Below are 25177 nucleotides of genomic sequence, written 5' to 3' on the forward strand. Positions count from 1 at the left end.
CCCGGACACTTCAATCTCGTTTTACACAGACACTACACATTGACAATATCATACGCGCATCTGTGTGTGTGACGTCTGACATCATACGATTCAAGTCTAAACTATGTTCGAAGGGGAGGTGAGGTTAGCTCAGAAAGCTGGTGGACAACGGAGACTTGCGTAGTATTTATTATTCCTTATTCTATGCCCCGGAGTAAAAACGATATAATGCTAGGGAGGTGGAACCATCTGCTTCGTGACTATACTTTCGCTTTAACATAAATACCTATATTAGTTTCATATTAAATCTCTTCGCATATCAAGTTAAGAAGAATCAAACATATTCGTGGTACACGCTACGCATTTTCATATTTCGAATTGAAATTATATCTTGGCAGATGCATCGTCCAATGTCTTGGTTCAATTCACATGATTTATTTGACGGAATAGTACCGCCATATTCTTTGAGAAGTTCGTGCATCTATCGTAGCAATAACATCAATTTATAGATGGAAAATTTATTGTCTGAACAATAAAATTGTAGTCATCAACACCTAAAGGAGATAGCACTGACATAAAGCAATGATATAAAACTAGATATTCGGGAATCTCAATGTTCATTGGTCAGCAATGAGTTATTGTAGTACCCTTGATCTAGATTCATTCTTACGCGAATTATTATTGCTCATTATCTCCGTCTAGGTAGGTACATGATTTATCTCCTACGATTGTTTTAATAACCTCATAATTTTACCGACACCTACATATCCCATTTTTACGAAAGTATACTTGAAAAGTTTATTAATCGTAAATATAACACTCGAATCGGATTTGAGTTGAGTGTTAATTAGGTCATAGAACGTTTGAAAGAACTCAAAAGCACGAACTCTTCCCTAAATGGCAAGGCATAAGTGCGTGAGTAAGTCGACCGACAAACGTTCAGATTTGAGGAATTTGGTCAGCTGTCTTCGGATGCAGGATGAGAGATCAACGCACTCATTGTGTCCGAGTTGCCAGTGACAGCGGGAATTGGGCTTCAGATTCCACCGATATTTTTGTGAGTACAAACTGGGGGCGCGGAGGGCGGGCGGCCACGTATATATTCGACGGCTCGGCTGCGCGGCGCCCAGTTACTCATTGACGCTCCGCTCAGAGCCACGTCAAGTCGGTGACTACTTCTACCAATCGCATCTTACTGAATTTCTAATAAACTAAAGACTATAAACAGTGTTTGTAACAGAAAGAGACATAAGACTCAACGTGTGCAGTGCTAAGACTGTTGTTCCGCTGTGGCTGGTGTACACTGGTTGCTCCAGTAGCCGTTCTACTCTACAATCAGGTGAGCTTTCATTCATTATGTGTCTAAGAGCACCGTTCATCAGTTAATGGTATTCCTATAATGAAAGTTTATGGAACTCCATTCATTATGAATGTAATTTTGAATTCAAAGGATCTTGCATTAGTAAAGCAGTATTTTCATATCATTAGCTGGGAAAGCTTAATCCTGTAAAAGGTTGACTCCCACGTAAACCAAGACATTTTGAAGCGAATGAATTTTTTAGAGGATCTCTACTTGATTATTGAAAAATATATGTGTATTAAATTATATCTTATGAATCCAGTACTAAGAAAATTGCGGATATATAGATTGAATGATGTACGTTTTTTCACATGTTTACTGCTATTACTTGTAAACATACCTAATTTGGTTTCAGTGCGTTAATTCTGAATGTTATTATTATAGTAGTTATGTACCTACATACTCGGTGAATCTGATCTCTCTGATCTGATCTGATCTGCTCTGATGTGTTATGTCTACTTACGTGGATACACATACATACATACATAAACTCACGCCTATTTCCCACCGGCAGAGACTATAGAATTCCATTTGCACTTACGTGGATAATTTATAATTTATTTCTTCAAGTAACAAGACTAATATTTTACGTAGTACCTAGATCATCTTACCTGAATTTAGACACAACACTTTTAGTACCGGTATGAAATTTTAGAAAATGTTTAGCTTCATAAAGAAAATATCGAATACAGAGACTGCAGATACCAAAGAAAGAAAAGAGATGGTATACTTGTAAATTGTGTCTATGGTTTTTTAGGAAAAACTTGATATAACATTTCATACTTTTGTTCTGGAGAGCACAAAAAGAATATTATTTATTTAACCAGTCTTACAAATATTCGCCGTTAATTACTTTTGACTCAGTAACATTACTAAAAATCCTGAACTAGACAATTAACACGTTAGCACTTACCTCTTTTTAGCCATTATAAAAAAAAATCCCTTTGTAATATTAATGGAAACTTTGCCAATTACATTCATAAATCGGTTTGGAGTAGCAATGATTTAACCGGCGAAGTATCTATTAACAGAGCCTAATGCGGGGCTTATTTACAACGGAACCTACCTGGCTACCCCGGTACATTCATTTTCATTATCTGTGGAAAGCGCCGACGGGATAAGCCCTCGGTGTACCACATTGGGTAAATTAAGAGTACCTACCTTTTCTTTTCTTGTACCATTAACTTTCCACGGCTTTTAGTGAATGGAAACTTAGTAAGCAATTTTTTTGTTTTTTCTCCACGCTTCAATAATTATCACACTATATACGTCAGGAGGGGGTATAGAGCATACTCCACCACGCCGCTTCACTGCGGTTTGGTTATCATTATTAATTTAAGATCAAATGCCAATTATTGACTTCCTTATAAGATTTGACGTTCGACTGCTCTTTAATTTGTTCCGTGTAAGCTCTTCTTGGTTTTCCCCTTCCTCAAGGAATACTCATGTAAGTAAGTGATATATCCAAGTTATTTCGGGAATATATTATGTTGACATTGAATGATATGCTCCATATTATCTACGTCACACGAAGGCTATTTTTATATTGAACTTAAGCTCTTTAAATAAAGTTTAATAATCTCCTTCTTTTTTTGAAGTCGGTTAAAAAGGTTATGGCACTGCATTCTTCCGCATCACAGATCAGAAAAGGGGGTTAAAATGGCCACATAGAAGCAATTTATCTAAGAAAGCAATATTGCAATTTGATATTTGCGCATTTAAAAGGTCGATTTGATAAAGTAATCTGTTCTGCGATAGTGGTTATATTTCTACCTCTGAATAATTCTGAGCGAGCGACCCACAATTCGGATGAATCCTAAAATGCTATCGGCATTAAAAGATTCCTTAGGTACCAAATTTTGTTGAAATTTAAAAGTTGTATTTGAATTTGATATATTTTTAATAAATACTATTTTTTTTTTATTAATTCTCAGTAATAATCTAATTTCAGTTATAATTCACATTCATTCCGTAAATAATTCAATATTGCTTTATTAAGACGTATTCTGGCAACAACTTCAAAACGGATATTAACTTCAGTTCGACGAATCTCTTAATTAATTTATTAAATATTATCTGAAGTTCTTTTCTTCGGTGATGAATTCGTTGGGGCTAACATCATTATTTTTAAGAGCCCTGTCTCACCAGGGCATCATGGTTGTGAAACCAGGTGAGGTCTCCTTTTTACAACTGCATACATTTTGTTGATGGTACACAATGGTGGTGTCTGCAACAAAATTATCTCGCCAATTGAACAAAAGTGCATACATACACATACACACACACACACACACACATACACAAATACACACATACATGTGGGATATAGAAATAACACGGGATATTTTAAATATCTTTACTTCTTATATTTTAACAAAATTCTCTATCTACATACATACATGTGGGATAAGTAAGAGGCTGAATGTTGATTTCTGAACGAAGACGAATAAAGAAAAGATGGATGAGTGACTTGAAATGAACGGAGTGAAATGAACGGTGTGAACGGATTGAGATGACTGATTTTTGAAAAGAGACGTTGGGTGAGAGTCGAGGTGGAAGGGTGTTATTTTTTGATCTGCGTTAATTGTTAATATTTTCAATTAAAAAGTGTAATGTCTGCGTGCTAGTTAAGAAGAAAAAATAAAAAAAAGTGTTAAAGGTGCTAACGTGTTTAATTCTCGCCCGACGATCCCACATACATATTTACATACGTATAACCTACGTACATGATATCATGTGTATATATACACAGAGAGTAATTCGATAATCTGCCACAGCAAAAAATAATAAAGAAAATATATGGCAACTTACCCCTATGGTTAGTAACAGTATGAACTTACGTGTTACGTTAGTAAACAGACAAAATTTCAAATAAATAAATCATTCATTTTATAAATATTATTAAGGTTCATCACAAAACTTTAGGACTTTATTACTAAGGTCTTCTAATAACTTGTGACTGTCCACTTTAATAGTCATTATGCTAACTGTGTAGCTCTGTCACATAATCTATTAATTAAAGAAGATTAATGAACAATTCCCACAATTTCAATTTCGAGTGCTAATTTAATAATTCCAAGAATCATTTAATGTCCGCATGGGCGTTAATAAAGCGTAATAATTTCTCAATGAAAAACTCTGAAGTGCGTGCTAACTCTAGCTATCTGGTGGGCGGCATCAACCAGACATTTATATGATTTATGGATAACAATTGGTAAACAATTTTGGAATATTGGATAATTTTAAATTTATGATTCATCGGTACAAAACTTCGATTTACGTCGGTCCATGAAATTTTACTATAAGTTCAATGGAAAGTATATACAGATGAAAAAGTCTAGTAAGAATGTAATTGATTTGCTACAAGTTTGCGTCATACAACCCCATTCATATAATGTTGTTAGTGTTTAGTACTAGTTACTTCTAGCCATAGAGGCGGCCAATCAGCTCGCGACACCAACACTTCAGGACCCCGATACCAACCCCGTCGGCATGGTAGACGATTTCCCTCAATCAGCGCTTATATCGCAATCGACCTACTAGGGTCGATTCATTCTTTCAAAATATTTTTCCTCTCAGACGACGCCCAGAGCCGAGGTTCGCGCCCAACTGGGCACCCTCAAGCCTGTTGTCTTAAACGTTGTACCGGTTGAGAGCCTTCAGTGCTCCCATTTGTCCGGCCAAGTAGTTAATGCCATCTGCGGCAAATCTACAATAAGTCACCTCAAAAAAAGTTAGTAGTTACCGCATTTAAGACCTTTATGTTCTACAAATCTAACATAACAACCTCACGACTTTATCCCAATTGGGGTAGTCAGAGTCCCCATCTCAGAGTCAAGTAAACACGTCTCACAATTCAGTGAGTTTTCTGTTAGACCAACGAGATAGGTGGTAAGCAGTATCGCCGTCTATAAAGGTCGTGCCAACTGTGTTACTGAAAACTAAATCGAATAAGTCAAATTTTAATAAAAATATAAATTCTATAACGTGCTTACATGTTTGTATAGCGAGATAACAGTGTATTTTTCTGTTGCCGATCGGATTGGCACGAGTTCTCCCGGATCAGCGACGGAAATATGCCTGCTAGTACGAAAATGCTGGAAAGTTTTGTTTCGTATGTTTATACTACGATCTGCCTATATACCGCACCTGCTACGGAGATTACACCCTATCTAAATCAAATCTGTACAAATATTTATTCATGCATTTTATTTCCTATGAAGCTTTACACGAGAACGACTATTTTAGTAGCTAGCAACACGACAATATCGAAAGACTAATATCATAGAGCACTTCGCTATCTACATTGGACTTATCGCTAAAAGCACAGTATGAAAACCACCCGGATTATAATTAATATTCGAGACGATAGGGCTTTATTTGCTACCTTTTTTAATCAGAAAAAACCTGTTTATTTTATAAACAAGAGATAGCTGACAGAGATTCTGCACCACATTATTCATAAAGGAAATTATTCTAGTAATTCCTTTTGTATGTTCGCTGCAAACCTGCACATTTTATATCAAACGCTCTAAAGGAAGACAACAAATTGAATGTGCGAATTCTTTATGAAGCCGAGTTGTTTTAACTGAATTAACAAAAGAGCAATATGGGGGTGTACGTACGTGGTACAAACTAAATACTTTCTACTACAAAAGGGACCGGACCGGATGCTATAACAGGTCGTAGGTTTGTCGCACAAACGAATTATTCTCTTGGGGAATTAAACGCAGAAAACTTCTGTTAAATTAAAGAGACGTGAGATTACTTACATAAATATACATACGTAAACTAACGCCCGTAATCCCCAACGGGGTGGGCAGAGACACATATAATCAGAAGAAAACATGTAGTCACTTTTGATACGAAGTCCTAAGATAGATATGACGAACCGTACGCTTAATTTAATTACCTACTCAATTATTAGGTGGACACAATTCGATTTATATATCATATTAAAATTTGGGGAAATAAACAGCAGAATGTGTTCTGTTTTTAGTTCTCCCAGAACGGCAAAGGGAATTACTATGAACTGATTACTTTTAGCGCTCGGAATGTTATAATGAGCCGTGCGATGCAGCGAATGCAATTTGTTCTTTGCATGTAGGCAAAGGACGCGACAAACTGCATGATAATGTACAAAGGTATGCCTTGAAAATCCTCGTTAGCCTAATTTTATATTCGGCTACGATCGCGTATGAGTCAGCCAAATGTTGTGCAACTTCATGACTGGGTTAAAAGTGGTATTGTTGATAACTAGGTCAAGTTTACAAGAATATATCGACTGCCGGTTGAAAAACTGGGATAGGTAGTTGAAACACACATTTTCTGTTCTTCTTATCGTGCGGGTTGTGAGGTAACCAACCTCATCAACCCTGGTGTCAGGGTTATTATTGAGCCGCCAAAGGCCCCTGATAAGGGTCATGTTACGATTACTCACTTACTATATTACATTTTCTGTTGAAAATTAAGATTACCCCACCGGTAGCGGTTTTAAAGGTTGTTTAGTTTAGGGTAATAATTAATAACTAAGGTCAGTTTTCGTGTTCCTTCGCCTCATCACACTTGAAAGTTTCGTAAGCGCGCACTAATAGTGTACAATGTATACAAACGAAAATATTGGGTCAAGTACAGGTTTGTTTTGTGTATTCTATGTTGCAACCGCAAGAATATTAAACGTGGATTTTAGTAATTTGGGTTGTTCTTCTTTTTTATCGACAATGATCTGTCCTTCGTTCTGCTTCTGATAAGTTATGTTTTAGAATTTTATTTCATGTTTTGATTGTCCAAAAAATAATATAGTTATCTTATTATACTCAAAAAACAAGCAAAATACTAATCGGTTCCTCTATTAGTTATTAACGTAGCTTGATCGTTTTTCACAAAATTATGTGACAGAGTGGTAAATTGAAATGCTGTCTCCGATGAAAAGGGCCACTCTGTCACAATATTTTTTGGAATGCGCCTGCAAAGAAAAGTATGTTACCAAGATAAAGAGAACCACTAAATAGTCCTCTACAGACACATCTTTATATGATGTTTTAAAATATTTATTGCCGTTATAATTTTAAAGATGTTAAATCCGATAAATCGAGAAAATGTCTTTTTATTGTCAATAAAAAAGAAGAACGACCCATTTATCGTTTTCACGCCGGATTAATTCTAACAAGTAATTACCTATCCATAATCTGTTTTTTAATCTTACTGGTTCGGAATCTTTGAATGACCTTTGTCATCTCCCTAGCGTTATAGCGTTTTTCACAGGGTCCGCTTACCTAACCTGGGGGGTTAAAAAGGCCACATCGAAGCAATTCATCTCAAAAAGCAATACTTATTGCATTTTGTCATTTGCGCATATAAAAGTAAGTGCGCAATGCAAACAAACTCATGCGGAAAGCCACGGGAGCTCCGTGGTTCCTTCGCAATGAAAATCTGCACATTGACCTAGGTCTGCCAACCATTGCCCAATGGCTCAAATTAGCTTCCAAACGTTTTTTCGATTCTGCTCCGCACCACCCAAATCCCCTGGTAGTTGCGGCTTCCGAGTACATTCCGCTTAGGGACGGTACTGAAAAGTATCGGCGTCCGAAGGACGTAATATACGATCCCGACGACCCGATTACTCTAGCCATAGAGACAGCCAATCAGCTCGCGACACCAAACACTTCAGGTCCCCGATGCCGACCCCGCCGGCGTGGTCGACGATTTCCCTCATTCAGCGCTTATCGCTATCGACCCACTAGGGTCGATTAATTCTTTCAAATATTTTTCCTCTCAGACGACGCCCTGAGCCGAGGTTCGCGCCCAACTGGGCACCCTCAGGCCTGTTGTCTTAAACGTTGTACCGGGTGAGAGCCTTCAGCGCTCCCCATTTGTCCGGCCAAGTAGTTAATGCCATCTGCGGCAAATCTACAATAAGTCACGTCAAAAAAAAAAAAATGCAAACAAATGTCAAATAGCAATATTACTTTTTTAGATGAATTGCTTCAATGTGGCCGTTTCAACCCCCCTGAAGATTTGACAGTTCTGGTTTTTTAAAGAAGCGACTGTCTGTTTGACCTTTCAACGCGCCAAGGAAAAACCAGAAACAAATGAAGTATTTTACCTCCAAAACGCAATCTCGGGAATGTGGGTTTCCTCATCTTATTTCACCGCTTAGCAGGCGCAATCTTTGTATGACCTTATGAATAATATCGTCACTGGAAAGGCAAAATTACGTAAGCGCCAAAAGGCCATTTCGAGAAAAAGCCGTTTAAAGTTTCATTTTTTCGTTTTTTTATCATAACTTTTTACCCAATTATCCAATTTAGATGATGTCAAGGTAAGGTTACATTGTTTTTTAATTTTCTATGTCCAGCAATACATATTATAACTGTTGGATTGCTATTTTAGGATATAGTGGCGCTTACGTAAAAATGACTTCAGTTTACAGTAAAGCAAATTTACTTAACCGCCATCTGGTTAAAATATTATTTGGAAGCAAAATTACTTACAGCTCTTAAGACAATGCATACGAGAACGACAATATTTCTTTAAATATAATAATACTGTAATGTTAGCGGAGTAAAAGTTACTGTAACGACTTTTACACATCTGCTCTCATTATGTAAAAATTGCCTAAAAAGTGATCGATTGATTATGTCAGTTCACCAAAAATTCTTTAAAGTAAGTTTTTGTAATATCTTACATGGGTAAAAAGACGTAAGAGACAAATAATTATTCTTAATACCTCCTTAAACTACTTATTACTTCAATTGATTTATAAAAATGGCTATTAAAATACTGAAGTGCCAGAAATAAAGTTTCATAAAATATAAATAATAGCGTACAACCCGTTATCTCTTTGTAAAAGTTTCTTTTTAACACTTTCAAAGACAGAACGTATACGGACGTTTCGATTATGAACCACCAATGACCCATGGTCTCTGTCCGTGAAAGGGTTAAACGGTTTTATTTAGCTAAACCCGTACGGTATATTTGTATCAAAATTAGATATTGCAATTTAAGTACCTTCCTGTTGTCAGATTGATCTGAAATTTGGTACGCACCTTTAATTCCGATGTCAATACAATATAATAAAATCAATAACATTATAAATCTAAGATGGCAGCCGGTACATAATGGGGGATTACATATTTTTCCAAACCCCCTCAATATGGGTATCAAATGAAATAGCTACACAAGTAGAATACTGTGATTATGTCAAAATTTAAAATCCAAGATGGCCGCCGTTCCAAAATAGCGGACTAGGTACATATTTTTCCACAACCCCCTCAATATGGGTATCAAAGATAGGACTACACTAGCAGAATACTGTCATTATGTCAAAATTTCAAATCTAAGATGGACGATATTACAAAATGACTGAAAGAAGGATGTTGCCCTTAATTTTGTCATTGTCATCCACCGTCCATAATATGCAGGGCAGCACAGTGGATCGCTGGGTGGGGTCGCTCCGCGAAGCCTGTGAAATCCCCAGGAGGCTTCTGAGCTTCTGGAAGGAGATAGGTTGGCTTACGTAGTCAACAATTACACGCATAATGGGCCACCTTAGAGTCTAAATGCGGAAAACAGAGCCCACTAACATAACATAACATATTCAGGACAAGCATACGTGGCTCTAAGTCGAGTCAAGTCTCTGGAAGGGTCAAGTCTTTTTAATTCCTCAATAATTCCCCTTATTGTTTTTAAGAGTATTTACCACGAAGTTTAATACACTTTTCCATTCGCTCGAACCAGGTGTTATTTAACATTTATTCCACTCCAAAGTAGAAGTGTTCAAAATGGCTGACTTGAAAGCGTTGGCCGCTTCTTCACCGCACTGGAACCTTTGACCGCGAAGAGTTTCTTTTTTAATTTTAGGAAATGTAAAGAAATCATTGGAGCTTAGGTCAGGACTGTATGGAGGATGGTCAAGAATTTCTACGTTTTCCTGCTTCAAATAATCGTTTGACGAGCGGTGTGTGAGCTTGCGTTGTCATGGTGCAGCATCCTGCACTCCTGCGCATCATCATGCGTCGCTTTGGGTTAGATTTTCGAAGTTCGGCGATGACTTGTGGTATACCAATCTGCATTAACCGTCCTACGATCTTCAAGTGCAATTGTCGCAACATGACCGATTTTCTCCACGAAGGTAGCCACCATCTTCTTTGAAGTGCTTCGAGAGCGAACAACTTTGACTCGTTTTGGAAGACCCAAACTGTGGATTGGTGTTTGGAATCAGGATAATAGCATAAATCCAAGATTCATCACCACTGATGATGTCGTACACGTGATTTGACTCTCCTCGGTTGAACCTCTGAAGAGTTTTCTTACACCATCTGACGCGGGCTACCTTATGATCGTCAGAAAATGCGGGATGCAACGGCAAACTAGTTTTCTCACACCAAGTGCCTCATTCAATATCGTTTAAATGGTTGTCCCTGAAATGCCTAATAACGCCTCTATTCTCGGTATGCCACATGACGATTTTTGAGGATTAGTTGTCTCACAGCAACGATATTCTAATTCTAATCTTCAGTGAAGGCGGATGTCCACGCTCGAATTCTAAATACCAGCGTTCGATGGCTCGCAGACATGGCACTTCATCGTGGAATAGAGATTTTAACTGTCTGACACACTGAAGTCGCAGTAGGCCTCTTCGAAAATTATAGAAAATTTTTCTTTGTAAGATTCATTTTCGGACGTGACCTGACAGATTCAAACCAACGCTGTGACTAAACAATTGCATTAATCCTAACGCTTTCAATTGTTTTGATATTCGAAATTCCAACAAATTTGAATTTTGAGTTCTCAATTCAAAATTGGCGCTAAATATGCAAACGACAGAACTTAAAAAGTATAACAAAGTCGCTTTTTCTGTCCCTATATCCCTATGTACGCTTAAATCTTTAAAATTGCGCAACGGATTTTGATGCAATTTTCTTTAGTAGATAGAGTGATTCAAGAGGAAAGTTTATAGGTATGTATAATAACATCCAATAAATAGTGTAGAAATACTGTTATTTTTGAGGATTTTAATGTGATGTCGTAAATAATTTCATTTTTCCTCAGCATTGCATCCGAGCGAAGCCGGGTCGCTAATAAATTATAAAATCAATTCTAAAATAGTTTTACTTTTAGATCTATTGTTAAAAAATAACTTCCTGGGAAACTTACTGCTAGCCCACAAACTTGCTTAATAACAGCATAAAAATGCGAAGGCAAATTTACGTACACGCCTTACTTATTCTAAATACTGTAAGTCAAAATTACTTATACGCCATTCACTGCATAAACATGCTAAGACATTTTTTTCTTATACGCCTTACTTATTTTAAAAGCTGTAAATAAAAATGACTTATACATAGTCTATTTTTTATTTTCAGTAGTCCAAAATTACTAATAAAATTATACTTTTCAAACTATAGAATGCCAAATTTACTTAAAGTTAATATGTAGTTATTATATAGGACCACAATATTACTTATACACCAGTCACGAAAAAAACACCAAAATCTTGTCGTTTAAGAAACTGGAATTGAAAAAATTCAACTATTTTCAAATTTACGTAAGCGCCAAAAAAGTGCTCGTATCGCAATGCTACCCAGACAGATCGACGCAGAATGAAACGCTGATTCCGAATATATAAAAAACCCAAAATACCTATTTTGGCGCTTACGTAATTTTGCCTTTCCAGTGACGATATATTAATGAGGTTGGTTTTATTTAAAAGAATATAATAATAGGTCAATAAAATGATTATGTATCTATAGATATGTTCCTACATAAGTCGAAGAAAACATGGATAGTGTAAGACAGTCTTGTCACTGTAAAAAGCAATGAATTGGCATCTGTATAGGTATAATAATATACAGGTATTTCTATAATTAGAGCTAGAGTTATAAAGACAAATGCTGTTTGAAATCGTCAGGGCATTCACCTTCAACTTTAAACTCGAAACCAATTATGTCGATAGTTGAATTCCAAAAGGCTAATAGTTTTGCTGGGATCACGCAAGAGCTGATTTCAATTTCAAATTACGATAGACAGGTAAATGACACCGAGAAGCAGGGCAAAGAACTCTTAAAGAAAATGCGACTAGTTGTTCGCCGTCAGTTTATTTCACAATCTTATGTGATAAAAAGTTCTTTAACTGCCTCTTTTGGGACCGGAAGCGGGTGCGATAGCTCTTAACTTGAATTATCTATATATACCATATAAATCGTACTCACGTACGGAACCGTATTGTGTGCTATAAATTTAAACTAAACGCACAATAAGTACTACTAACTTTCTTTGGCTTCTGTCTGACATAAATGACTGTTAATTTATTTAATTTTAAACATAGGTAAATTACTGAAAAGCTAAAGGTGATGATGGAAGAAAATTTTAACGAAGAAATAATAAATAATATTGTACGAGTATTGTGACTGTCAAATGAAACGAAATATTTACAAAAATATATAACAAATACTTAAGTACAAAGCCACCACTGTAATATTCTAGAAAGTTAAAACGAATTGAATATATGAATCCTTCGTAATAAGCAGAATAGTTCAACAAGTTTGCTTTCAAAGCGCAATAGGATAAGAAATCTACGTCGACATCAACTGTACTTGTTGAGAAGCTCTAAGTCTCCCCCGGGTGACCTGGTTTCTACGATGTCCTACATCATGACCTAAAGTTTACAGAGCTCAGGAGAAATCAGACCTCTTTTACGTTACTCTGTATTTCAGTAGAATAAATAACAAATTCTTTTAATTTAATAAAGACGTTTGTATAGCAACAAAGACTCCTACGCCTAAATATTGTTAATAAGGCAATATAAGATAAGGTTAGACAAGCAGTCACTTCCGTGAAAAAACCCGATCTGGCTAATCTTCAGGTTCGTGAAAAGAAAGATAACGCTACTGTGATGATGTCTATAAAAGATAACTTGCAGCCATTTTTAGTTGGTATCCCAAGACAGTCGATGACTACATAATAGTCATATGTTACAATATTCAGTCTCTTATCGTGAGCAGCACCAAACCCCTTAGTTGACTGAACCTTTTAATCATGTTGGAAGTATTGGTAATACTATCTACGTTCAAACAAATGTTATACCTATCAAATTGGGAAGCTTTTGACGATAGGCAGTTGTTCACTAAATACCAAATTAGAATTCTATCTTCAAACCCTTCTAAGTTTATTGTTTGGAAGCCATTGGCACCTATCAGTTACTCGTAATTCTCGATCACACAATCATATTGTTACGATTAATGTTAAATTTGATAAACGGAGTTTAATATGTTCACCTCAATAACAATTTAATACGGTTTGCTGATTACACATAAGTTCAAACACCTCTCAATATTAATTGGTTTTCAATGTTGAAATTCGGCTTGCAAGAAATCGTAATATTCTGATTTGGCAAAATGTAGTTCTATGAATACACCACTGGACTATACTCAATAAAAGAAGATTCGATTTAATGGATTAAATGTAACTAAAATTTTACGTTCGGCAGTTCGATATATTTGAGCAATAGTCGTGAAGTTAATTTTAAATCCAATCTCGTTCGACGTCACCAAACAAATTGGAAGTGCAATGACCCTCGTAAGTTTACGACTGTTTAAAGGTGTAGGTTTTAAAGGGATTTTCACCCGAAATGTTTGTCAACTGGCGATTCCGTTTGCAATTAGGCACATCCTTAAGGACATTTCAACAGTCTCTTTGATTTCTTAAACGCTTCTAAGAGTTCATCGCGCTTTAAAGTAAATACTTACTCTGGTAAATAATCTGAGCGAATATATTCGTCTTTAGAAAATGTATATATATTTTGGAACGATACAAATATAAAGAAGCTTCAAGAGTTAGCTACCCTCGCAACGTTATTACGTAAGTTTAATAACTTGCAAAAAAACTCCTATTACTTGGATGGAACTTATACAATGAACATCGGAATGGCTTCGATAACATTTAAGTGGGCTCGGAGGAGAATCATTTTGCTTTCGTTTTGTATGTTTTCGACTTCCAAAGGAAATGAGCTTACAAAGGTGCTTGGCCTGTGAAACTTTTAACTGTCTTAACATGGAACTGCTAATTAAGTTGTGTCTTGAAGCAATCAAAAGCGTTCATATTACATTAAAACATCAAGTACCTCCGAACACCGACTCGAGGAGTCAACGCTCTCATTACAGAATAACAACTTAACAGGGCTTATTAAATAAGAGTCCGCGACAAACATGGAAATCAACTCACAACAGTTGTATAACAGGTATGAAAGAAAAAAAATGGAAACGTAGAAAATACAATTTCATGTACAATCCTTGCGGTAAACTGAGCAAGTAAGACCGTATTGAAGCAACGTGATGGAATGTTGGTATTTCATAATCTCTTCTGGTTCAACGTGTCCTTTATAGTGGAATGTCGATCATAGGTTTATGTAACTTTATGTACTTATATACGTACATAATGTCACTTCGTTTCGTCAGTCGATCGAGTAACTGAATCATAAAGTGTTTTGTGCTTGTGATGTGAACACAAAAATGCTCACAATATCCTATTATTGAAAATCTATTAACCCGCCAGCGACGCAGTAATTTAGTTACCGTAAAGCTAGAAGCTATTTACACTTCTGAAATTGCATCCTCAGCGAATATGACCGTGAAATATTAGACTAAGTGGTAATATAATCCTCACAAAGTAATTCATTACTGATGTAATGAAAAGTCAATAATAATTATCTGATTCTAGCTTAATCTTCAATTAAAATTAGCCTACCTAATTCAGTTTTAAAAGGGGACCAGCTCTACGAAACGCCTACTTGTTTACTTGTAATCCTCGCTTGAATGAAAAGGTCTATTTGCACAGTAGATTGATTTAGAGTTAGTACTCGTGGCCTGTGATGCGTGATTCTGTTATGCGTACGCCTGTTACGTGGGTATGTTTACACTTTGACAGATTAGTAGCGACTCTCACACGAGATTTTTAATTCAGAAATACAAGTCTATGACGTCAGCGTACTTTTGGCACACCGCTACAACATTTGTTACCACATGTAACACCACAATAGAGAAGGGAAAATAAATAATTCGTACCGCATCACTGCGTATTTGAGTTTTAGAGCCGCGCAGTGGGTTTATAGTAATACTGTTTGTTGTTTTTACCTGATTCACGAGTACAAGTGTACCAATTCCATCAGAATCCATTGTTCTGGGAATCCGCAGAATTTGAGTTGAGGATAATTATGAAAAGTTCATTCAATAAAATACGCCAAATAGAAGGATTTGCTAACTATTCGTGCAGACACATAACTTAAGAACTTCTATTCTTTTTTCATCTGCAAGCATAACAACCACTCGTAACTGATAAAAATAAGCAACAAGAAATGTCGCTAGTTGTTACATAACCCAACCTTTTCAAGCTCAAGTTCGTTGAAAGCGCCAATTATAATGATTCGTTCAATACTCATAACTAGGCAGGGTAGTAGTCGGTTTACTCGGAATTGATAGTCATTTGTCATAGCGGCCTCAACCACTGTCACTGCCGGGAATCGTGACGTCACTCAAGGTCGTATCGTATCCTTCAGCGGCCTTCAGACTGGAGCATTAAGGATTAATGCGCGTGACTCGGCAATTTGTCACCAAGGTCGACCTTCCTTAGTCTCAGAGGCTAAGATGAAGGCCCCCTGGTTGTCCCTGAATCAACTAGACAACAAGCATCACTTTATGCCCCATGGAAATTCCATCAAGGATATTTCGTTAAACATAAACAAAAACAAGGAGAAATAGAGAAAAAGGTTTTCCATTTCTGTTTATTCATAACGCCATCGAAATAAGATCACGTTGCAAACATGTGACTAGATTCTGATTTTGGATTGTTTATTGGGAATTGTCAACCGACTTCAAAAAAAGAGGAGGTTCTTGACGGTTTTGTTTAATTTTGGTTTAAGAACTATTTAAGACACTCCTGCGTAGTTGCAAAAAGCGATCAAATTGCTAAGCAGAAGTCTATTCCAACATCATTATACACATGTCGTTAGGTACCTTCCTCGACGGACTAATTTCGCAAAACAAACGTGTTCAAACAAATCCCCCATGTTTGATAATAATATTTACTCGGATTGTACGTAAATATACGATTTGTTTGAAGAACAAATAGCTACCTACTATAGCTATCTGGGCTTAGGTCCATTGCGGTTTGCGGAAAATGACAGGTAGAACTTAAAATTAGGATGTGTCTGCAGGAATCGGGGCCGATATAAGATGAAGGGGCTTCAGTACAGAGTATTTTCCGGGTTGTCTACCGGTATTAGTCTTACCGGTATATGTGTTACATTATTCTAATACCCGACCTTTATAACTATTACTTAATAGCTTATTTGTATTATTTATATTAGAAAAAGGTTTGTAAAACTATTGTATTGACAGCCATTACGGACAGCTAAACGTAGGCGTATCGATGAAGTGGGCTAGACAACAGACATTGTATAACTACAGTTATGTCTATAGTTTTTCATTAAAAATTTTACTCGTAATATACGTAGATAACCCCGTTTATTTAATACAATACATTATTTTTTTAAACTAATTTACTGAGTAAAATATATTAGGTACTTACGCAGCGTTTTATGAATTTTTCATTACGTAATATATTGCTCACGTTCAGCTGCTTCTCTTCCCGGGCATGTCGTAAAAACCGACAGAGGGATTGTGTCCTCTAACATGATGGACTAATGTTATGGGCGATAGGCTGATCCCTTATCACCATAAGGTTCATCATATCCATCTTTGGACTTCGTATCAACAGTGGCTGCAAGTTGTCTTTGATTACTTGTGGCTCTGCCCACCCCATTAGGGATTACGGGCGTGAGTTTATGTATGTAATATATTGCTAAGATATTAGATGGAGAAGAATAAAAACCGGTAGTCAAAAAAAAAAATCCGCTATCTAACAATATTATTAGTAATACATAATATTAACATTTACCTTACAAATATTATAGTTAGATGCTACGCAAAATCGTCTGGGGTGAACATTGTCTGTTGAAGACAGTCATAAACAACCAGTAGGTACTTCCACGAACCACGTGAGTTAGTCACGTGACTATCGCCGCACTAGTCATTGTCAGGTGGATGGATTTCGGATGCCCTAATCAAGGTCCGGGTACATACAGCGTACCTACTGCTTAACCTCATAAGGCCGAGATTTCAAGACACAAACAATGGGCTTTAGAAAAGGATACTTAATCTTACGAGTTTAAGCTGTTTAAAAATAAGATTTAAAACAAGATACGCTATTCGGCGATATCACAATGCTTGCTTGCCGAAATAAGCACTTTATAAGTTCACAATTCAGTTTTGTTTTTTTTTTCGTTAGTGCTTAGCGTTTGAGTGAGCCATATACGTGGCTTACTTACTCCAGTTGCCTTAGCCTAGGTCATAGATTAAATAATAGGGATTTGTCTTCTTTCTTCTTTTGTCGTGTGGGTTGTGAGGTGGATTACCAACTACCTTTTTGCGTCTTTATTTGGGCTTTTGGCGGCTCAATAATAATCCTGACACCTGGGTTGAGGTTGGTAGGGATTTGTTACTTTATTACAATTTGCGTAGATACCGCGATCAGATCCAAGATGTTTTGAAGAAAGGACAGGTCAAGAGTACTCATTCTTTTTTGACGTTACTTATTGTAGATTTGCCGCAGATGGCATTAACTACTTGGCCGGACAAATGGGGAGCGCTGAAGGCTCTCACCCGGTACAACGTTTAAGACAACAGGCCTGAGGGTGCCCAGTTGGGCGCGAACCTCGGCTCAGGGCGTCGTCTGAGAGGAAAAATATTTGAAAGAATTAATCGACCCTAGTGGGTCGATAGCGATAAGCGCTGAATGAGGGAAATCATCGACCACGCCGGCGGGGTCGGTATCGGGGTCCTGAAGTGTAGAGTACTCAACCTTGAGCATTGAGTCTTTGATGAGAGTGGAGGAAGTAGAGGTTGCGTGTCAGAATCATAATAAGTGGAATTCCGTGGTTTCTGTACACTCCAAATACGCGTACCGTGACCTTATGTGTATAATTATCAAATCAAATATACTACTATATTGCACAGAACTAAATTTCAACAATCAGACACAACACATGAATACAGTACAATTTGGGCGGCCTTATTGCTCTAGAGCAGTTTCTTCCAGGCAACCACTACCAGGAATCAAACATTTATCAAACTTGGATGCTTGAATGATGTATGTGTACAATTTGCGTTTGTGAAAACCATGCGCTATATACTGTGTTGCCCTATTATTGTGAGATTTGGGTTTGCTTAATTAAACAGTCTAGTACGGTTCAAACACTTATTTTTATTTTATTCTCCCAGTATTACATTACACTACCATCGTTTTTCGTCCGCCATCAGCTATATCTTCCCTCTCCTTCCCTTCTCCCTCCTTCTATCACTCTCTCACTCATTCACACTTATTCACTCAATCTATCATTTGTCTATGCATTCCTTATATACTCTATACCTTCTGTACTACTCATGTTACTCATCTACTTCTCACACAATCATCTCAACACAGCTACACGCCTACATTATCTTACAATAGGTACTTGTAATTAGTGCAGTAATGATTATAAAGTGCAACCGGGGCTTAACCGTTATCCGTTTGGTTGTGACGTCATTAGTGCCACTGTTCCGTTGTCAGTCACGCGTTCGGGCGCGTCGGATTTGTCGAAGTTGATTGCTATTGGTAAGAGCTTAGTAAATACGTGAATGGTATATGTATATAACAGCAATACAATACAATACAATACAAATACACTTTATTGCACCAAAATAAAAAGAAGTAATTACAAAAAGTCTCTTAACAGCCTGAGTGGTCTATTGGTTAGAGAGTTAAGCTCACGATCTGGAGGTCCGGGTTCGACTCCCGATGGAGACATTGTCGAAATCACTTTGTGGGACTGTCCTTTGTTTTGTAAGGATTTGACTGTCTGAAAAAATAAAATGATTCCGTGCTTCGGAAAGCACGTTAAGCCGTTGGTGCCGGCTTTTGGCCGTAAAAACACCTCCATCAACCTGCAGTAGAGCAGCGTGGTGGAGTATGCTCCTTACCCCCTCCGGTTGATTGAGGGGAGGCCTGTGCCCAGTAGTGGAACGTATAGGCTGTTTATTTTATGTATATCTATTTAAAGGTCTAATTATCTGGAGTGGATGACAAATAAAGAATAATATCTGCACCACTGGCTCCTGAAATACAGTTATACTAGTTTAGGAGCCAGGGCCTTATTTATAATTGTTACTAAACTTGTTTGTTGTACTGAATAAACTTTCTTTCTTTCTTTCTTTCATTTTTGTGGATTAGTGAAGCATAAAAGGGGATTAAAGGCATATACAAACAATGCGAGGCTTGTGCTCCGCACGCCGCACGCCATGCTATGTGTTATACGTGCGTAGCATATGCGTCGTCACGCATATGAAGGTACCACCTTCTAAGGCGTACAGCGCATGGTGTTTGTATCAGACTTAAATTCGTACGACCAAATGTCCTTTTTAATTGTCCACTTGTTCACCTTAATGGAATATCTTACGAGGTTTTGATGCTCGCTCTTTTTGATGTTTAAATAATATTGATTTTAGTTTTACTTTTTTATAATTTCTACATCGAATAAGGTAGAAAGAGGAGGACAGTGCCTACATAGTGCCAGCGGCACGCATATTCATATCTACATCCATTACACTTTGAATTCGTCGATCGATTCAAGACACGTTCAAGTGACGTCAGAGGACGTTTAAAATAAGAATTATATATTTTAGAATAAATAAACGCGGATATTTATTACTTATACTTTTTTTTACGCTACCGTTCGTCGCGCCTGGAGTGATTACGCGGCGCCACCAATAAATATTGTGGCGACGATGTCTCGCCAAGCGACAGTCGGTGATACACTGCATTGGCATAGGCCATGAAACGATGGAAAATTGCCTTCCCCTTGAAATATATTATATCATGGCGAACCATTTATTAATATTTAAATGGAAAACTTATTACTGCAGCGCAAAAGCCTCTCTCTCTCTTTTCCACTCCTCTCTCTTTCATGATTGATTGATTTTTCGTCACGCCATCTTTTTCTCGGAAAAAATTAAAAAGTATTTTTACTTCAGATTCCAACAGCTTATACACGTTTCTCTACTAAGCGTAAACCTCATTTTGTATCAATAAAATCATTAAGGTCACTCTGCTCTATTATTTATAATGCGAACTTGTAAATTCACTTTCTTTAGATGTGAAAAAAAAAGGATTTTATATTGTCGTACGTATAAACAAGAAATAAGATAAACAGATTACGTCCCAATGCTGAGCACAGGTCTTCCCTCAATCAACCGGAGGAAGTACGAAGCACCGCGCAACTCCAGTGCGTTATTAGATCCAATAAACTTTTATTAAAACCATTTAATAAAAATAAAAATTCCCAAAAAAAGCAATATTTTCGAGGCTGCACATTGAATGACAAGTTGTTTTCAGTTCCTTCGATTCTCATTTTGACTTTTCATCACAAGTTTATGATGTTCGAAGAAAATAAAATGAGACATTTCCGTTATTGGAGAAAATATGACGCTGCCAAATTACACAGCTAAATAAAGATACTTAAGAAAAAAAGAAATCAATTAGTAGCCTCTCTCTCTTATTTTTAATAATAATAAACAAATAATTATAACTAAGTATATTACCAAGTATGGTCGCTAAGTTGGTAAGTGGTTACCAACCCAGCGACCATATTATTTTAGAAACTCAAGTAACACCACAACCGGGTGAGAGCCCTCAGCGCTCTCCATTTGTCCGGCCAAATAGTTAATGCCATCTGTGGAAAATCAAATAAGTAAGTTACCATCGATCCATCCATCGATTTTTACGATCATAAAATCAGTGGCGTACATTATTATAAAAATGTTTTTCGTATCTCAGACCAAATTAAAACGGTAAGAGGTATAACAAATTGTTACACATAATTACTACAACACGGAAAAACACGTGCACCGAAACCTGTGTATCAACCCACAAGTAAATAAATTACGCCTTGCAGACAAATTATTTGATCAATTTGAGGCCACACAAAACCTTTTGCAATGGATAGGGATATATAAATGAACAACACGTGGAAATGATATACAAAAGAAAATAGGTATTACATTAATCAGTAATCATACAAACATTTCTATTAATAAATAATCTACGACCTTTCATGAGCTATTATTTTTATAAAAATAGAATAAATTATTCACGAGTCACTAAATCGATTCAGCTAATAATTGTCTAGAGAAAGGTTCATACATAATATCGCATTGCGTTACAACTCCCCTATTATTTATAATGTCGTTACATTATTCAAGGGCTGCAGTAATATGTCGGAAACATAAAATAAATTGTTTGCAAAATCGTGTCGCCAATAACATGTTGAATTTAAACGTTTAATATTAATTTAATATTTTATTTAATATTTAAGCTTATTTCTGGAATTGGAAATAGACGATTTGGCAAAACATTTCGCAATTGTTTTTGTTTTAAATGACGCCAGTAAGTGATTTAGCGATATCCGGATCGTGCTAATATTTAAAAATAAAGTTTCAATGAGGGACTTTCCAGGCTACGTTCTCCAAAAACAATACAGATGGCGCTGTACAGATTTAAAGTGATAATTACCTATAATTATTTCTTTCTCTTTGCTTAACTACATAATGGTGCTAATTCCTGTACTTAAATACCATCTAATTTTATTTTAAGTTATATCTGTCATTTTCTTATCCGCCGAAAAGGAAAGGGACGGATAATCGACAAGCATAAAATTTATGGAACACACATCAATTTTAAGCACAAATCTAAACCAACCGTCTAAAAATTTACATCCGTCAATAACCCGACACAGTTAAGTAGACAGCACGTCAAATGGATTACATACCAGCGACGTACCTTTTGATTCGCCCGGGTTATTCATTCATTTACTCATTCTTCCTAAAATTAAGAGCTGTGAATCATTCGTCCCTTTCCTTTTCGACGGATTTGAAAATGACGGATATAACTTAAAATAAAATTAGGCGGTGTCTGCAGGAATCGGGGCCAATACCTGTATTGCTTCTCTTTATTTTGATCAGAATATTAATTTGTGGAAGATGTGTTGTGTCTGGGTGTAATAACGTGGGTTATGATTTATACCCAAAAACCAAGATCTAACCTAACCTTCTGATTTGAACGGAGTCTGGAAAGTCCCTCATTGAGCACTCGATAAATAAAAAACTTACAAAATTACCACGTTACAAAAATGTCAAACGATCTTACTAAATTAATATTATGAAGTCACGAAATTCAAATCCGGCATTCCACAAATAGAATAGCGATGTCAAGACCGCGCAATTGTCTTGAGTAATTGCGCCACAGAATTGGGATGATTCGTCAGAATGACGAATAAGGGACGTCGATTCGTTATCGTCGTTTTGCGAAATTCGGAATGCTATTCTTAGCAACTTCTATTCATAGTAACTTGGTACATTTCCCTCCAAATCTAAATGTCAATTCAGTGAAATATTAATTGCAAAACTAAAACTTATCTACTTCTAGAAGATATGTTACAATCGTATTAGACTAGATATAATATTTTTTTGTTTTTATGCTTGCTCAACAGCAACCTTTATTATTATTAACAACAAGCAACCAACAAACAACCTAGCAACCTTTGAAAACCTATTTGTTATTAGAGAGAAATATGAAATTACGATGTATTAAAACATGGAAGTGAGCTGGGTTATTCAACCATCTAGTGGGTAGAAGTTGACGCAGCCACAGGCTAAAAATATCCCTCTCTACGGCTCAGTGCTTGTAAACGAACTCTAATGATGTTTTGGTTTGGAAAAGTCTCCGGCAAAGAGAAAACGTCGATCATTATTGTACGAACCAGCCGGCGCGGCATGGCGTTTGACGTCTGTTCAACTTCGACGTATGCTAATGGCGTTGATCCTGTGATATGTTCGGTGTTTTTTTTAAAGGAATAACCTTACGTTGTTCTAGCAATTTTCAAATTTTGGAGTTCCAAAAAGGCAACTCGTTGCCTTACTCGTTGAAATAATTGCTGTTCCAAAAAAATTCCAAGCAAGCAAGAAAATTCATTTGTAGCTTCGCTTACATTTTGTTGTCTAGAATAACTAGGTAAAGAACGGAAGGAAAGATGTTCATGGTCATAATGTATGGTCTAGATTTCACAAAGACGATGAAGCTTAAACAAAAAACGATCAGCCTTGTCTAATTTTGAATGGAAGTCATTGACAAGCGTTTTTAGCGATAGAGCCGTAACCTTGCTCGCAAGCGATGTTTTGATGTCTGCTGTTTAACCCTCAGATAAACTTTCGTACGGCATCAAGGAAATCTCTTCAATGAATTGTTTAGCTAAACTGAATGAGCGGAATGACGTTCACGCCATTTACATGGACGTCATTTGCAAAGTGTTCCTGATGAAGGAAGCGAGGCCAAATGCGAACGGCTTTCTTACGCCAATTTAGCACTGAAACCACTCCAATTACTACCGTAATTATGTAGTGTGGAAATAGCGGGACAGGGAAATTGTAAGAGACGTACGCAAGGAAACGGAAGAGAAAAATTTGATAATATATTACTCATAACATTATTATCAGTTCACGGATTTGTAACATGTTGAATTAACAGTGATTTTCCTTGTTTCAGACTTTAAAAAATAAATAGAAAAAAATGAGGGACGAACGCACAAGCACACCGCGCGTGCGCATCGCCGTCATCGGCAGTTCCCGAGTTGGCAAGTCCGGTAAGAACAAAATAATTATCTTCCACATATTTGTACGAACACCCACACACATATTTCCAAGACATTAAACACGAGAAGAAATATAACGTAAATATGTAGAATATCAACTTGATTACATCTCGTGACCTAAATGCGTGAGCGCTTGTCATAATGTAATGGATTCATGACTACTATTTCAAATACTTTCTCCGTATGTTTTTCTTTTCTAAACGCTTCACATATATTTTTTTATTATTTCTTTTTTATGAAAAATAAATATTTTACTTACTTTACTTACTTATATCGTTATTCGCAAACTTCATTCTCAACCATTCATTCTTCATTTTCTGAACCTCGCCTGAAAAGGGAGGCTAATGAAATTTGCTAGATAACTGATATAACATTGAACCGAATTCAACATAAGAGCTGGAAAATTCATTAACTCCGAGCGACCTACATGCGGTTACATTAACCGAGAGCCTACTTCAGTGACCCATTCCACTTAGTGATGTAATCAGAATACAATGTTTTCTTAAACAACATTCCAGAGCTCAGTGAATCAATCAAACAGCTTTAAAGTGTATGTCGGTCAAGAATCTAAGACATGACTCACTAAAGTTGAATTAGAAATATGACATTAACGAACTTTTGACTTTAAGGGATACTTAAAGTTACGTTTGAAAGTCAAAATATTATTGTTGATCTAAGTGAACTGTTCTAAGAAACAATAATCAGTATTCGTTTGTCTTGTTTCAGCACTCATTGTCCGATACCTGACGAGGAGGTACATCGGAGAATACCATTCAAATACAGGTAAAACTTATTATATAAAGGTCATAACCACTGCTCTAAACCAATGAATTCGACTTTATGAGTTTGAATTCATGTTTTGATCATAGATACTGGATATCACGTGGTTTTCAAGATTTGTGCCCAGTTAATGGCTCTCTCCCTTTTACATGGGATTTAAACATAGCTGGCGAGAAGAGGGTGTATACACCTCTGCCCACCCCTTTGGGGATGCAGGCGTGATGCTATGTTATGAACAATGTAATAAGAGAGAATAACTTCAC

General features: G+C 36.6%; 1 protein-coding gene across 1 annotated transcript in view; it reads left to right on the plus strand.

Annotated features, from left to right (window-relative positions):
- The first annotated feature begins 1123 nt into the window (after window positions 1-1123).
- The window catches only part of LOC126378512 (ras-related and estrogen-regulated growth inhibitor-like protein), a 37665-nt gene continuing 13611 nt past the window's right edge, over window positions 1124-25177 (plus strand). The window contains exons 1-3 of the mRNA XM_050026964.1: window positions 1124-1318; window positions 24029-24125; window positions 24861-24917. Of these exons, the coding sequence (XP_049882921.1) occupies window positions 24053-24125; window positions 24861-24917 (130 nt within the window). The 5' untranslated portion in view covers window positions 1124-1318; window positions 24029-24052. The remainder of the gene's footprint in view (window positions 1319-24028; window positions 24126-24860; window positions 24918-25177) is intronic.

Source organism: Pectinophora gossypiella, chromosome 1, assembly GCF_024362695.1.
Source record: "Pectinophora gossypiella chromosome 1, ilPecGoss1.1, whole genome shotgun sequence".
NCBI classification, from domain to species: domain Eukaryota; kingdom Metazoa; phylum Arthropoda; class Insecta; order Lepidoptera; family Gelechiidae; genus Pectinophora; species Pectinophora gossypiella.